Source organism: Drosophila melanogaster, chromosome 2R (assembly GCF_000001215.4).
Source record: "Drosophila melanogaster chromosome 2R".
NCBI lineage: Eukaryota > Metazoa > Arthropoda > Insecta > Diptera > Drosophilidae > Drosophila > Drosophila melanogaster.
Window position 1 is genome coordinate 23,435,142 of NT_033778.4, and position 14,512 is coordinate 23,449,653.

Here is a 14,512-nt window from a genome sequence, read left to right on the forward strand (position 1 = left end):
TTTTTAATTAATGTTCTCCAAGTAACTCCAAGTTGGTTAACTTGAAAGGTGTAAGGCATAAATTTGCAAAAGGAGCTAAAAAGTTGAAGATGAAACGGCTCATTAAACGGAAACTCGCATTAAAACGCGCTTAAAATACATTTAATCACTTGTTATCAGGCAGCAAGGCTATAAAAGCCCCACGCGATTGTTTGTTTGTTTGTTTTTTTTTTTTTTGTTGATGGGGCTGAGCAATCGGATTGGGCCCATTAAGGGTGTAGGGTATAGTACACACGTCATCAGCATAATTGTTACCATCCCCCCAGAAAGTCTCGGTTTTAACCTGCTCATTATTGTCATTGCGATTCGGCGGCTTTTAAATTTCAATTGTCGAGACCTGCACGTGCCGCGGCCACGCCCCCAGCAACCCGACGCCCACTGCGCAAGCTGTGAAAAGATGCACTGGAATAAAATAGCAGCACTCATTGGGTATATCAATGTTAAAAAAAAAGTACTTGGACGGAAATAAATAAGAAGATCCGTATATGAACTCATATCTACTATTTGTTATACACTTGAGATAGTTATGATGAAAAAGCATTATTAATTGATTCAGTTTCCTTCGAGGATTTAACAGGCTAATTAGCGCATAGTTGTAAGTATTTCTCTTGGTGCACTTACGTGGTTTTTCCCACGTACTCGCTGTTTATTCCCGTTTCCATCCACATTTTCCGCATATGTGGGCCGCACTGCCTCTTTGTTGCCACAGCGCGGAGTCGCCTCATTTGCATTTCAACGACACCGAGTTACCTGTGATCAAACGAAACTGCAGGACGCAGGACTGCTCGTAACCAGCTCATTCAGCCGGCGATTTATGGCGATCATTTAACTTGCAATTGTGGTTCAATTTGGGGCCACGCGCTCAACTTTGCGGTGTGATAATGTCGGAATGAAATGGCAGGGAAACTAAACTTCATTGAATTTTTTTGTAAATTAATGTGTATTAAACTGATTAAGGGCTCTCAAGAAGTTAATAAGCAAATAGTCAAGCGACTTTATAATATTTGAATTTGGAATGGGGAATCGAGTGTGGTCGAAATCAGGATAATCGATGGACAGGTGGCAAATCCATACCTGGATGACTCACATGGAAAGGGGGCGTCGCCTATCGCTAACCGTAGGCACTTTAATGTAATTGAAAATGCATTCGATTTTAATTAAATAATTTACTGCTGACAGGATTTGCGCCTTCTGTGGCACATTGCAAATGCGACAAACCCACGTGAGTAGCTTTGAATGCTGTTGTCCTGCTCTGTCCGCTGAGCGCCTCTCTTTCTGGCAACATCGCCCCGTCCCTTTCTCGTCGACATTGTCTATCACTTGTTGTCGCTGTCAATTAAACGTAATCCCTTCGGCAGAGTTAAGTCCGCTCGTCTTTGTGAATTTTCGAGTTGTGCCAGAAGTCAAACTAATTTTTGACCTTTCGCCGCTCGTCCCACCACCCACACCCCTCCCCGCAGAAGTGGAAAAGTAGAAGTTTGCTGGGCGTCGGGGCGCAAATAACGCTCATTAGCCGTAATGAGTTATAGTTGGACTACAATCCACATCGGACGCCAAACACTCTTTAGCGGCAATTATGATGGGCGGGGGCGCTGTGGCGCCTGTCTTTTTATGGCCTGGTAGTCATAAAGTTTTGAGCTATAAATACTTTGGTCCGAAGGCCTTTGAGCCGGGCTTTAAACGAAGCGTGGGCGGTGGTGGTAATTCGAGTGAAAGAGTTTGGCAGATTTGCGCCTGGAAAGAGACGGGGCAGCCGAGTGAGAAGACCGCAAATTGTTTGACATTTGGCACTGGGCCCCAAAGGGAACCCAAGGAACCCCAATGCTAAAACCGAGTAAGCCTCCATAGTTCATGCTGACGGGCCATCCGTCTCGCTCGCACGCCATGTGCCATCTCGCTCGCGCACTGGCAGGATAGTCGCCCTTGTGTTATTGTCACTTGCCAGCGGCAGTCTTGTGTTATTCTATCCAAGTTTTCCGTCACACAACAAGGACGAACTTTTTGTTGTTAATTCGTGCAAGTTTCGGGCAAGTATTTACGTGCCTCGCCGAGAAAGAGAGAGGGGTAGAGGGGCCTAGAAAGAGAGAGCGGAAGAGGGCCCTAGAACGAGAGGGCAACAGAGCCGCAGAAAGAGAGGGCTGGACTCGCACAGAGGCCGCCTGCTGCGAAAGTTTTGTATGTTAATGGCATAGTTTAGGCAAAATGTTTTCACTGACGCCCACTCCAGATTATACATCCACATCCACATGCACAACCTCAAATTTGGCAGATTCTCAGCCTCTGCACATTTTCCACGGCTCACATTTCCCGACCAAAATTAACTTTCACTCGCCACATCACCCCTCATCGCTCACTTAATGTGCCATTGCCCACGTTAAGTGACTTTCTTATGTCGGTTGTAAAATTTCCCTCTTTATATGGGACCATATGGATCCTGTTTTCGCCACCATCCATGTTTTCGGTGCACTCGAAGAAAGTTTGAACGTAAAACAAGAAGTGGAAGTTGAGGGAAAAACTTAACTGTTATGGTGGCATATAAACATTAAGCCTTTGAAAAACAAATGATTTTTAAATGTCGCAAGACTTTTTGATAAATTTACACATTATAGCTCCAATTTCTTTCGAGTGGAAGATAAAACCTAAGTCAACATAGCTGTGGTTAAATATCGCAGGACTAAGAAAGCTTGTAATTTACTTGAGTACACCGCGCTGCAGATGTCCTTTTGGCCCATTCTCCGGTCGCATGTGGCTGTTGGCCAAGTTAAGCCATTGACAAAACTTTCGCCGAGATAGTTTGAGCCATTTTTCTTTTGATTTACTTTCGAGAATTTGAAACTTTTGCGCCTGCTCCCTCAAATGTGGGAACTATTAATTTCGAGTTTGGGCCGCTGGTTGTTTGTACACATTTTTAGCTGGATTTATTTAGTTGCTAATTAAATATAAAGTTGGCCAACCGATAATAGAGGAGAACTTACTGCCCGCACCTGTTGGCTTCTGTGGTAGCTCATCAAGCGGCTCGAGTGGCTCACGTGCATAACCACTTGAAGCTGCTCTAGACCGGAGGATTCCTCAATCCCCATCAGCACCGCTCTCCTTGTGGGCCATTCTCATCCAATCGCCACTCCTGGCTGTCACAGCAACCCAGGCAGCAGCCACTTGCTGTTGCAACCGCATTAACATTCTGCTTAGCAACAAATTACATTCGGACGGGGGATGTCGGCAATGAGCCACTTCAACTGAGTGTTCTACACTGCCACAAATCAGCTAGCTGTTTTTTTGGGGGGAAGAAAAATGAATAAGCAAGGATATAAATGCTACTGTTATTAAAGGGTTATAGTTTATAGTTAGAAAAGAAGCTTAAACAATTCTGAATCTACTCGATTTTCTTTCAAGGATACTCAAATTGAGGACTCGCACCTTTCTTCCAGTGCACGAGGCTGGCCAGCTTACTTGAATCATCTGCCCCAAGTGCAATGGACTTCTCAAGTAACCGCTTTCCCGACTTGCAGACTGCTGGTTGAAGTGGGGGAGCAACGATGAGCACGGAAAATGATGATGGCGATGACGAGGTACCGACGAAATGAGCCAAGTGACCAAATACAATTTCCGGGTGAAGGCAAACAGCTGAGTCTGCTTAATGTACACAGAACCAACGTGGCGAAGTTCAACAAAACGATTTTAGCAGCTTGAGTTGTTGTTTGTTTTGATTAAAAATTAAGCATGTCCCGGTCAGTGGGAATGGGAATGGGACTGGTACTGGGACTGGGACAGGACCTCCAGTACGTGCTCGGCTTTGGGAATTAGGCGGCCAGCAGAAGTAAATGCGCTCCGTAATAAATTCAAATCAACTTTGGGTGTCCGACTACATGGTCATCAAATCGATTGGAACACAAAGTTACATCCACGCACACGCGCACATTGGAAAGTCCTGTCCCAGGATGCTCTTTAGTTTTTGCCAGCTATAAATTTTATCAGCAGGGTCCCTTTTTGGCTTCCGTTTTACAATGTTCACTTTGCAGATCCTGCGCGGACTTTGTGCCGACTTAAGCGCATTACGGACTCCGGCTGCGACTCCGGCGGATATTCCGGGACTCGGACTCGAACTCGGTCGGATCCGGATTCGAACAGAGTCTTTTAATGTCTTATCGCTTGTGCAAATAAAGAAGCAGGCAATGGTATTCGGCTCAAGTCTTGTTAGCCAGGCTAAGCAATTGATTTGTTCGTTTACTGCCTTATGCAAATTCCTTGATGGATTCAATTAGCAAACGTCCAGTGCAGCACACGTGGCGTATACTTAATAAACTGACTGGATAGCAGGCAGCCAAATCGAACAAAATCCATTGAGATAATCGAACTATTATTCTTCTTTATTCTTTTCAATGCCTTTATGAACTGTCATCCACTTCCGCTACTTGGTTTCTGAAACCGGAAGTACTGGAGCAGCCATTTTGTATGCAAACACCGCAAATGGCTTCCGGTTGCAAATGAAGTTAATTATGTCCAGGTCCTTAAGGTGAAGCCAATTGCACTCATTGAAACAACGACAATGACTGTGGAAATTAAGCTGTTTCAAAGAGAAAAGATGAAAAGTTAACTGATCACAATTGTGATGGCTGTTTTTAAGCAGATTAGTGTCGCACGTAATTGTCTTTAATAATCTCAATAGGTTGGAATGGAAACCCAACTCCTACTTTCTCATCCGAATAATGATGGTAAAGAGGGAGTAGGCCCCCTTTAGGGTGGAAAAGAACGTGTCCAGGTGGATACGCATCATTCCGCCAGCCACAGCGGTGCTCTTCTTCAACGATTGCTCAACGAACAGCATCATTTTCCGCTTAAAGCTCCTGTTCTGTGTGTGCCAATTGCAACTGAAGGCCGCGTAGTGGAGGCGTCCGAACCAGTACTCGTTGTCGGTGCCGAAAAAGCAGGACGGAAAGATCTGCAGCGGCATGGCCAGGGAGTAGAAGATGAAGTACATCCGTGCCATGGGCTCGCTGACGAAAAACACCAGGGCTGCTAAACCGATGCACACATTCAAGGCGGTCACTGTGAACTGAATTAGCATGGGCAGGGAAATGAAGGCCTCGATGCGTCGGAATAGTCTGGAAAAAAGTTGGAAAGTGAATAGAACACGAACGTTACAATGAGCCGCCTGCCCACTCTAGAATATGCTTGTGATCGGTGATGCAGGCCTCCAGGTCCTTCTCCGCATCTCTGGCTGGATCCAGGCCCACCTCCTCGAATCTGTTGTACAACATTTTGATGTGGGATGAGATCAGGCACAGCACCACCGCCGGAAAGCAGTCGCTAACATAGTTTTGCAGCAGCTGAAACGAGATGCCCACTATCTGATAGGCGTTCGCTATGTAATAGTTCCTGGTGGAGTGCAGCCAGTCGAAGGGAAACCAGGCGGGATACATCAGACCGCGCTCCTCCTTGAACAGAAAGGATAGCTCGGCGAACAGGGCACACGGCATGTAGATGCCGATGAACACGTATAGCACATTTCGCAGCTGGACCCTCACTTGTCCGTAGATGCTGCGTTGCTCCGGACCCACGACGCGTTCATCCAAAAGCCTCAACAGCCGCTCCATCTCCAGCACATCCTTGATGTTGTAGGCGTAGAGCAGGCACTTCACCGAACAGGCTGTGCAGGTCGCAAAGGTGGTCAGGTTGAGGATGTCCTCGGTGATGGTGCGGTTGCGAAAGAGGGATATTCCCAGGTGAACGGGGTAGCACAGGGTCACGAGAAGATTCGACACAATGCTGTAAAACACGTAAAGGTTCTTCCAGTTCTCGACCCGAAAATGAGCCACTCCCAAGTACCGCCAGGCGGTCCAATGGCTCTTGAAAAACTCCAGACTGTCCACTCTGACCTCTGCCATGGTTCCTTGAATTCTCGGCTTTAATGTAAGGTTCTCCACACTTAAATACCGTTTTGGGTGATGGCTCAATCGGTGCGATTGCCCAATTATGTAATTAGCCTTGCGTGGCCACCTCAATTAGAAATTAGACCACCTGCCGATGAACTAAGGCTTCCCATTCGTTCATCCCATGGCTTCTTCACATTTAGTTTAAACGCATTCCATAGAGTGAAGCACTCCACTCAATTGAGCATCCATGTTTAGTTAGGAATAATTTGTTCACTTCAATCGCAAATTTAAATATTGGCCTCCTTTTATAATGAAAAAAAAGTGGCTCTTCACAAACAAACCATACATCAGGATATGAACTATGTATATGTAATAGGAAAAAGCATGAATGCCAAACAAAGGTAAAATGCAAAAGTTGTTAAAACTGTGACGACTTTGTTGTACAACAATTTGCACTCCATGCTGATTTCAACAATGGCAACTAAAATGCAGAATTACACGTGTCACAGTTTCAGGTGAGCAGTTTGGCAAAGCTTTCGTCGCTTTTATAATTAATAAAACCGGCGCATAAATCTCAATTCTCGTTTTCGGCCCACTTTGCATTGGCTGGCTGCTGCTTTTGTCAGCGGTTTTTGTCGCTCAAAACGCGCGCTAGAAAGTATGCTACAGAATTTATGGCGCACTCGCTGTCAATTTTGCAATTTTACAATTTTACAAGCGAACATGCGAATTTATGGCGCATTAAATTATTCGCTTCGTAAAAGTTTCAGAGCCGGTGCCCAGGACTTACTTGATATTTCCACATGGTGCATGCAATTAGCATGTCCAGACGCAGTCGAGCAAAAAACATGTTGCCATATTGTTGACAGCCCCATAAATTGTTGCATGCACGTCGAAATGGCAGCGGGCCAAGCAGGACAAACATCCGCAAAAAGCGGCGGCAAATCGGACAAAAGGGCGAAAAGGGGGCGGGTGAAACCAGCTCATCGCCCATATGCATTTAGATGCATCGCAGCTCGCTGTTCGAGCACAATCTAAGGTCTTAATTGTTGCATTTTTCCACAAAATTCCCAGCGACATTGTCACACACTGTCTCCCATTTACTGTATGCAAAATCCCTCGCCTCCATGTGTGAATTGTGTATGTGGATGCGGATGCCATAACCCAATTACGGCGCATGCCGCAAGTTGCTTGTCGGCTATGGGGTGGCATCCCATGTGCAGCTAAATGCATTGCGGGAGGCGAAGCTGCAAGGCACTAAACTTGATCTGTTAATTTCGGTTCAATTAAGCAGAAACTAGAATCACTGATTGAAGTTGCAACAAATCGTTTACTCATTTGAAATGTGTGCGCATAAATTTATAAACAATAGATTTTTTTCTCACGGCTGCGTATAAATGTGATGCATATTCTGATTTTGGCAGCAACAGCAATATAAACATATTATTTATTTAGTACATTTTGGAAATGAACCATTAAAAGGAATCTATAATCAACAACACATGTTTTTTTTAATGTATTAAATTAGTTGTGACATTTCGATATAAAATTTCCAAATTTCGCAATGACTTCAATTTGCTGCTTAAATTTCTCGACAAATTCAAGTTGCAGCAACCAAGTGTACCAGTTCGCACATCCTCTCGGAAACCAGAAGCCCCATTTGGTTTCCACGTGCAACGTGCATTCAACATTAGCTTGCCATGAAAAGGGGAGCATTTAGGGGAGCATTCTTGTCCGACGCCAGAGATCGCGTTCCAGCTGCTGTCAGCAAATTAGAACGACAACAATGTAATTATCATAATTAAAAGACAGCCCCAGTCGCCCAAAAGCCGAAAGGCCAAAAACCCAACCCAATTCACGTGCTCGTCGAGGGAAAAATGCTGTGGAGCCCGGCGACCGGACACGGCGGCCATGAATTTCCTATTAACAGCCGTTCCCAGTGACAAAAAAAAAACAACGAGCAAGATTCACGACGGAGGTTTTCTGCATGGGTCGCTGGGGGTAATGGGTGTAAAGGGGGGTACAGGGGTGCAGGGGGTGGCAGCTGCATAATTGGGCCAGGTCGCTAATTGTAAAACGGTGCGCATTAATTGCGTCTGCAGCGTTGCGCATTTTGCGGCAACCTTTTCGCCTCGCCCCTACCCTACCCACCCTCCATCCGCTGGGAACCGCAAATTGCAATGATGAAAGTCTTATGCAATTGCACCCCATTTATGAAAGAGGCGGTACGTGTTGCTCTTGGGCGGATGCAGCTGCGTCCGCAGTGCGTTCTTATCAGTGATTCTTATCAGCACGGTCTGCCGACCAGCAACTCACCACACTGGAATGCCGGACATGCCGAACAGCTGTGCAGGGGGCTCCATTACCACTGCGCGCATGTCCAGGATGCGGGGTCAAAAACATAGAATTGTGATAGGTTCTCAATAGAAGTGAAATCTATTGTAAGATTGCTCCTGGAGGCATAGAATCAAAGCTCTCACAATTTACGACAAATTTCCATACTACGCGATTGGAATTCCTTTCGGATTCTTAAGACTCTTAAAATTAATACTTGTGAGAAAATACTAATAGTAATGTTTTTCGATAAATAATCTTCCTGTCTAGATGGAAATTGAAATTAAATTAAGCCGTAAACATAATGATTAAACTTGAGAGTCTCGATTGGTAACTTGTCTCAACTAGTTTGTCACAAGTACATATCTGAAATATATTCCTTTGTTTAACTAAAAGTGTAAAAAATCGGAGCGGAGTTACATGCAACAGTTTACTTTGCGCTGCCAAAGTCTGGCTTATCAGAGGCGAAGCCGCCGCTTCCAGTCTAATCAGAAACATCGCTGGAAGGTTCTCGCACGAAAGAGAGAGCGAGTGAGAGCGGGCACTAACCTGCCTCAATCTCCACAGTGGCCGGTGCCGATGGGAACGGCTTTCACTTTCTCCGGCGCTCAGCTGCTGGTCCACAGACCCACAATCGACGCCTCGGATTGCCAGCGCTCGGATTTACCGTTCGTTTCGGGGCGTGGTGAGTTCGCGAGCGAACGAAGCCGACTTTAAGGCTGGAGTTCCGACGTCGCACGGCGGCTGGCAGTTCGCTCTGAAGCGCGTCGCGGCGTGGTTGTGCATCCATCGTGGGGTCCCAGGAGGAACTTTAAGAACTATTTCGATTCTAGCGAGCCAAGATCGCGTGTTTGGTGAAGTGATCCGAATAGTTTAAGACAAGTCTGCCTCGACAATGGCAGCGATAGTTTTGTGACCAAAAATACAGTGAGAGTTGAAAACCAATCAATTAAAACTAAGCTAAGCAAAAACTTAACGCGGAGTAACCTTTTAAAGGTATGTAAGCACAAGGAAAATCGAACAGACATTCACAAATCAAGTTCACTTCATTCACATTAATGTAAGCCTCATCATGTATGTACATCAACATCAAAGTCAACGGCAACTGTGGCTTAACCAAAAAACAGTGTGCCCCACTCCGAACCAAATGGAAAATGTGAAAACCAATTGGTTATCTGTGCCTTTGGGCTGATCCTCTGACTGCTCCTGTGCGAGTTGTTGAGCCAAATGCCTGTCCATGGGGCGTATACGTAATGCCATTGTTCGGACAACAGCTTACGCAAATCGCATTCGATGCGCCTGCATCTGTGTGCATTCATGGGGCAGCTGAGAACTTAAACACCCGTACATGCGTTGTGGAAGCATGGGCTGGAGCCAGCAAAAAGTACGGCTTATAAATGAGTTAACAAAAGCATAAAAATGTAGTGCCGCCACTCGGTGAGATGAAGCCTGCTGACAGCGGATTCGAAGGCCGCGCAGGAATGTTGCCCAAGCGAAAGTAAATAATAAATTTCATTATCTTCCGCTGGGAGATTATTTTCAGAATGCAAATACCCGTGCACACCTAGAGGCCCATCTGCAAGTCAATTAATTAGGCTGAGGCCAGGATGTTTCATGTCCATGTGGAGAAATTCGGGTGAAAGGCACATCGAAATCACTCATACGCCGTGTGTGCGTATGCCCGTCCAGGTGTAAAACTGTCTTGCCGCTCCGACTTTTACTCGGAACTTTATGTTCGGCCGACCTTTATTTTCGGCCAATTAATTAAACTCCTTTGTTTGGTTCGAAAATTCGGCGTTCCAATTAACTGGGCGCCATTTAGCCAAATGAAGAAATTATACTTCTTTGATGTCAGCACATTTCCTTGGCAAAGTGCGAGTGCCAGAATCCAAGCGATCCAAGCGACTTATTATGCGCTTCATTCACGTTAATTGCCATCTTCCAAATCCCGAGCTTCTGTTCCGAGTCATTGTTTTAATTTGGGCATTTACCTGCACGCTCTTAGCCAGTGTTTACTTTCACTTACCCCAACTCATCCGCCCAGTAATACTTTACTTTGCATACAAATGGGCCAACTGGGCGCTTCTGCTTTATGAATGCAAATTTGCCCAGCCTCCTGCTGATGCCTGCAGTTCGCCATTGACCCATGCTGCGAAGGATGGCAGGATGGGAGGACGCTGTGGTGTCACTGTCAGTTTCAGTTACTTATTTGCATACAGTCGGAGAAATGTGCAGGCAAAGAGTTCTGAACACGGGGTGGACAACTTTTCGAGTGCATTAGGAATGGGCAAATAATGGAAATTTAAGTTTTTCGTACATGCTACTTGCTAAAGGGAAAACTATTGTCTTCCAAGTTCACATAATGGTTTTATTGCGTCCTCAAAATGGCAATGGTATAATGTTGTACAGGGCCTGATTATGTATCTAAAATATTATCATTTTCCTTTTTATTCTGATTCAAAGTGATACCTTTGTTGCGTTAGATGAATAAGTGAAGTATATAATTTATATTCCACTTTCTCCGAGTGTTGCCTTGTCAACAAAAGGCAGCACAATACAGAAAAAGCTGCGAATGAATGAAAAAGCGGCAAATACTAACGCCCAACGTTCTTCGTTGGCAGCTGTTTTGCCTTCCACTTATTCGGCGTTTACTTTGCGAAGTCCTTTTTTTTAAAGGCTTTTCTAAAAATTCAACAGATATCCCAGGCGCGGACTTCGCCAGAACGGATTTGGGGCAAACAGCAAAGTGGCTATGAAGTAAAGCCGTAGAAAGCTGCAAGTACGGCTTGAAAGCTGCTACACGTGTTTGGGCTCGAATTTCATTGAGATTCGCTTAAACAGATCTGATTTTCACTACCTAAGGGCCTCCTGTGGTTTCCCAATTTATCCGCATTGGTCAATCGGTGAGTGGGTTTGCATAATGTGCGAGAGACATCTACTTAATCCTCCTTTCGGAAATTTAATTACGTAGGTGGCATGTTTGCATTTATTCACTTGTGTACATTGAAAACAGCTACATGCGGCCAAAGTGTAATTAAATCAAGACTACATTTTTAAAGTGGGCTTTCCAATTTGGCAGCGTAGCCGTTTCCGCAGTGTATTTGTGCAGTCTGTGGATGTGTGTTCCATTTAATTATTATTTTGACTAAGACCTTAATTCATTTGACCATTTACACAAGCCTCGTAAATGTAATTAAAATCAAGAGATGATGTCGCATTCGAGAGTCTCGACTATTTGATACCCTGTACTCTGCTACTCGATGTTCATATGGACAAACGGATAGACATGGTCACATCAACTCTCCTAGAGGTATTCTACCTGTGACATACATTCCAACTAGTCGAATATACCCTTTTAATCTGCCGAGTACCGAGTATAATTATCAAAAACAAAAATATAGGATAAGAATGGGGATGGCTAAAGTATTCTGGGCGCATAAGCCCTTATTTTGACAAACTTTAGGGACTGAACTTCAGAATGTGTGAGCATCAAACTTATGTCTGCTGAAAGCCTAGCAAATCGGCTTAAATCGGATTTACCGTGGAAAGTTATTAATTATGTACGGAGCATAAGGATGCTCGAAGGATGCCATTTGCTAAAAAAAAAGGAAGAAGAAATCAGTTCGCGTATCTGCAACTTGGCTGCATACTTTTGGTCGCTGTAGTTTTTTCGCACAAACTTTCAGTCAAATACCTGAGTATTTGAGTTGGCCAGTTGACATGCAACCAATTAACTAAGGACAACTGTGTTCACAGCTCATTTCGCAAAACTCCCCCACCCCACGGCAATCAATATAATTGAATGAGCCAAAAGCAGGCACACCAATTAAAAAGGCTACTAAAATGGGCGAATGGGGAAAGTTGATCCTTTAGTGGGCCTAGTTGACACGCCCGATTGTTTAACTATTTAGATGCTTTTTTGTCCACCAACCCGAACGCAAAATCACGTTAAATTAGTTATGATTGTGGCGTGCTAAACATTAATTAAGCTCGCCCCGTTTGCGGTGCGGTGCAAAGCAAATCAATTATTTAGGCTATTTTAAATGCAGGCTTTGCCGAGATTGACGGCCTGCTAAAGTCACGCCCTCGCACGCCCACTCACATTAATGGGTATAGATTTGCTCGATCTGCCTGATTGCACTCCTTTGAGCATCAATTAGAGGTCAGCAAGGTAAGAGGTTATTTACTCTCCAGCTTTGATTGAGTGCCCTCGGTCAAATTCTCGTTTGGTGATGGCAGAGAAATATCGAAGGGACTTCTAACGATAAATTGGTATTTAATACATAGCTTGAAAAATTATTATATACTATTACAATTTCACGATTTAAATGTCACTTAGATTTAGTGATATTCGAAGTAGGGATTCTTTGACTCTCAGCTTACGGACGTCCTTCACTGTCATCTCGATCCTAGGAGCAAAGGATATTTGACTGCTAGGCCCACTAGGAATACTCCTTTGGCGGCGGTCAGTGTAAGAAACGATTGACAGAATAATTGCCATCGAATGGCAAAGTTGAGTTACAATCTAGGCGACTTGCTCTCGCTGCCAATCCATTCGGCGGCGACTTTTCCCCGTCGTCCCTGCAGATGATTTGTGCCTTTCCCTCGGCACTTTGCTTTTCCATTATTTTTTTTTTTTTGTTCTAGCCCAAGGCAGCAGGTGCTTTGAGCCGAGGTTTCTTTGCCTGTCTGTGATTGAAGCGCTTGCAAATGGCAACAATTGCGGCGGTTCTCTAAATAACAAATGGCCAAGAGGCGGACGAGGCGGCAGCTTTTATGGCCCGCCTCCCTGGACGCTTTTCCTCGAACTTGTTTGGCCAAGTGTCGTTTCCAAGTTTTCCCTTTAGTTTCCCTCTAGTTTTCCCTTTATTTCTCGATCTAGTTCAGCGGTAAGGCCTGCCTGCCCGGTTGTCCTGTAAAAGTGAATTATGGCGACAGTTGTCAGCGGAACTTTTAAGCTGCCAGCGAAGAGACAAAGGCAAGGATGCGTCTGCAATCAGCTGGGGAGATGGAGTTTGGCATTGCGAAACTTCTGCCACCACGGCCATCGTATCATTTGTCAGACGTGCAACTTCCATTCCCCCAGCTTACCGCTCCAATTTAAGCGCCGACTTGAGCAACAGTCAAGTGTCAAGGTTGGCGGCTGAATGCTGAATGCAGACTTTGGGGCAAGGACACGCTCGCGAAAATGGTCCTCTTAAATTGTCATCTGTGTGTGACCCGCACAGCCCACCTCATGACTTTCCCACCCGCCCGTTTGCCGTCGTCCTGGCCCAAAGGACAATGCCACGGTGGCTGGTGGCGCGGAGTAAAGACAAGCATTTCACCGTCACTTGACTGACAAGTCGTGCGTGTGGGCGTGGCTGCTGCCCCCCCAATGCCACCATGCCATCAACTTTCGCCCAGCCACGCCCCCTTTGCTCTCGGTTATTTCAGCACACACGACAGAATGGTACGAGTGTGCGTATGCGTATGCGTATGCCAGGGGGATGTTATGCGAGCAATGATGTGAAACTATTGGGCATGAGAGAAGCATATGAAAACAGATATGCCAAAGATGGAAAAATGATATTTCTGATAATGAAAGAAGCGTAGAACATGCACACATCGGAGCATAATAACAAAGAATTCTGTATAATAAAAGAAAAGCAATTGTGCGACCAAATTGCACACAAAATCAACAATGTTGGAATTTAGCCAGAACTTCAACATTTTTACATATGCGTATAATTGTCAAATGATCGGCATACTCGCCATGCCAAGCAGACACAACTTAAAGTTCTTGTAAAATCAAAATGCCGCAATATGCCATTCCCGAACTTCAAGAGATACCTTCAAGTCGAGTCACCTAAAACACCTCCTTTTCTTACGTCGCCATATATGTGCGCTTGTGCTCAAGTACACACACACTTACATTGGCATTGTAAGGATACGAGTATCCTTTGCCGTGCTGCCTGTATTATTTAATGACGCCATTGTCGTCAGCCCAGAACGGTGTGTTCTGGGCCAAGTTGATGCGTTGATTGCTGGCTCACTTGTTCGTCGCTTTTATTAATTTACGAGCTGCGATAAAGGCGAAACCAAATGAAAATGACCCTTGGCGGGAGGGAGGGATGGGCTGGGCGGTGTATGGTTGCCCGCCTTCGATCGAGATAGAAGTGCATAAACCGAAAGTTATGTAACAGATGGAGATACACGGCCATTCAGGGAATCGTGTGTCGGGTGTGGCATCCACCTGCTTGTTACCACGGCACGTGTGCGTCAGT

At 45.2% G+C, this 14,512-nt stretch overlaps 2 protein-coding genes across 2 annotated transcripts in view; one reads left to right on the forward strand and one right to left on the reverse strand.

Annotated features, from left to right (window-relative positions):
• Nucleotides 1-4,726: 4,726 nt before the first annotated feature.
• Or59a (Odorant receptor 59a) lies at nt 4,727-5,924 on the reverse strand (the record flags this gene model as incomplete). The annotated part of the gene is made up of 2 exons (NM_079097.1): nt 4,727-5,141; nt 5,200-5,924. 2 exons carry the CDS (start codon nt 5,922-5,924, stop codon nt 4,727-4,729), a joined length of 1,140 nt encoding a protein of 379 aa, NP_523821.1.
• A 3,071-nt stretch (nt 5,925-8,995) lies between these two features.
• CG43795 (uncharacterized protein) overlaps nt 8,996-14,512 on the forward strand; it is a 47,861-nt gene continuing 42,344 nt past the window's right edge. The window contains exon 1 of the mRNA NM_001103965.3: nt 8,996-9,242. The gene's annotated coding sequence lies outside the window, so the exon portion shown is untranslated. The remainder of the gene's footprint in view (nt 9,243-14,512) is intronic.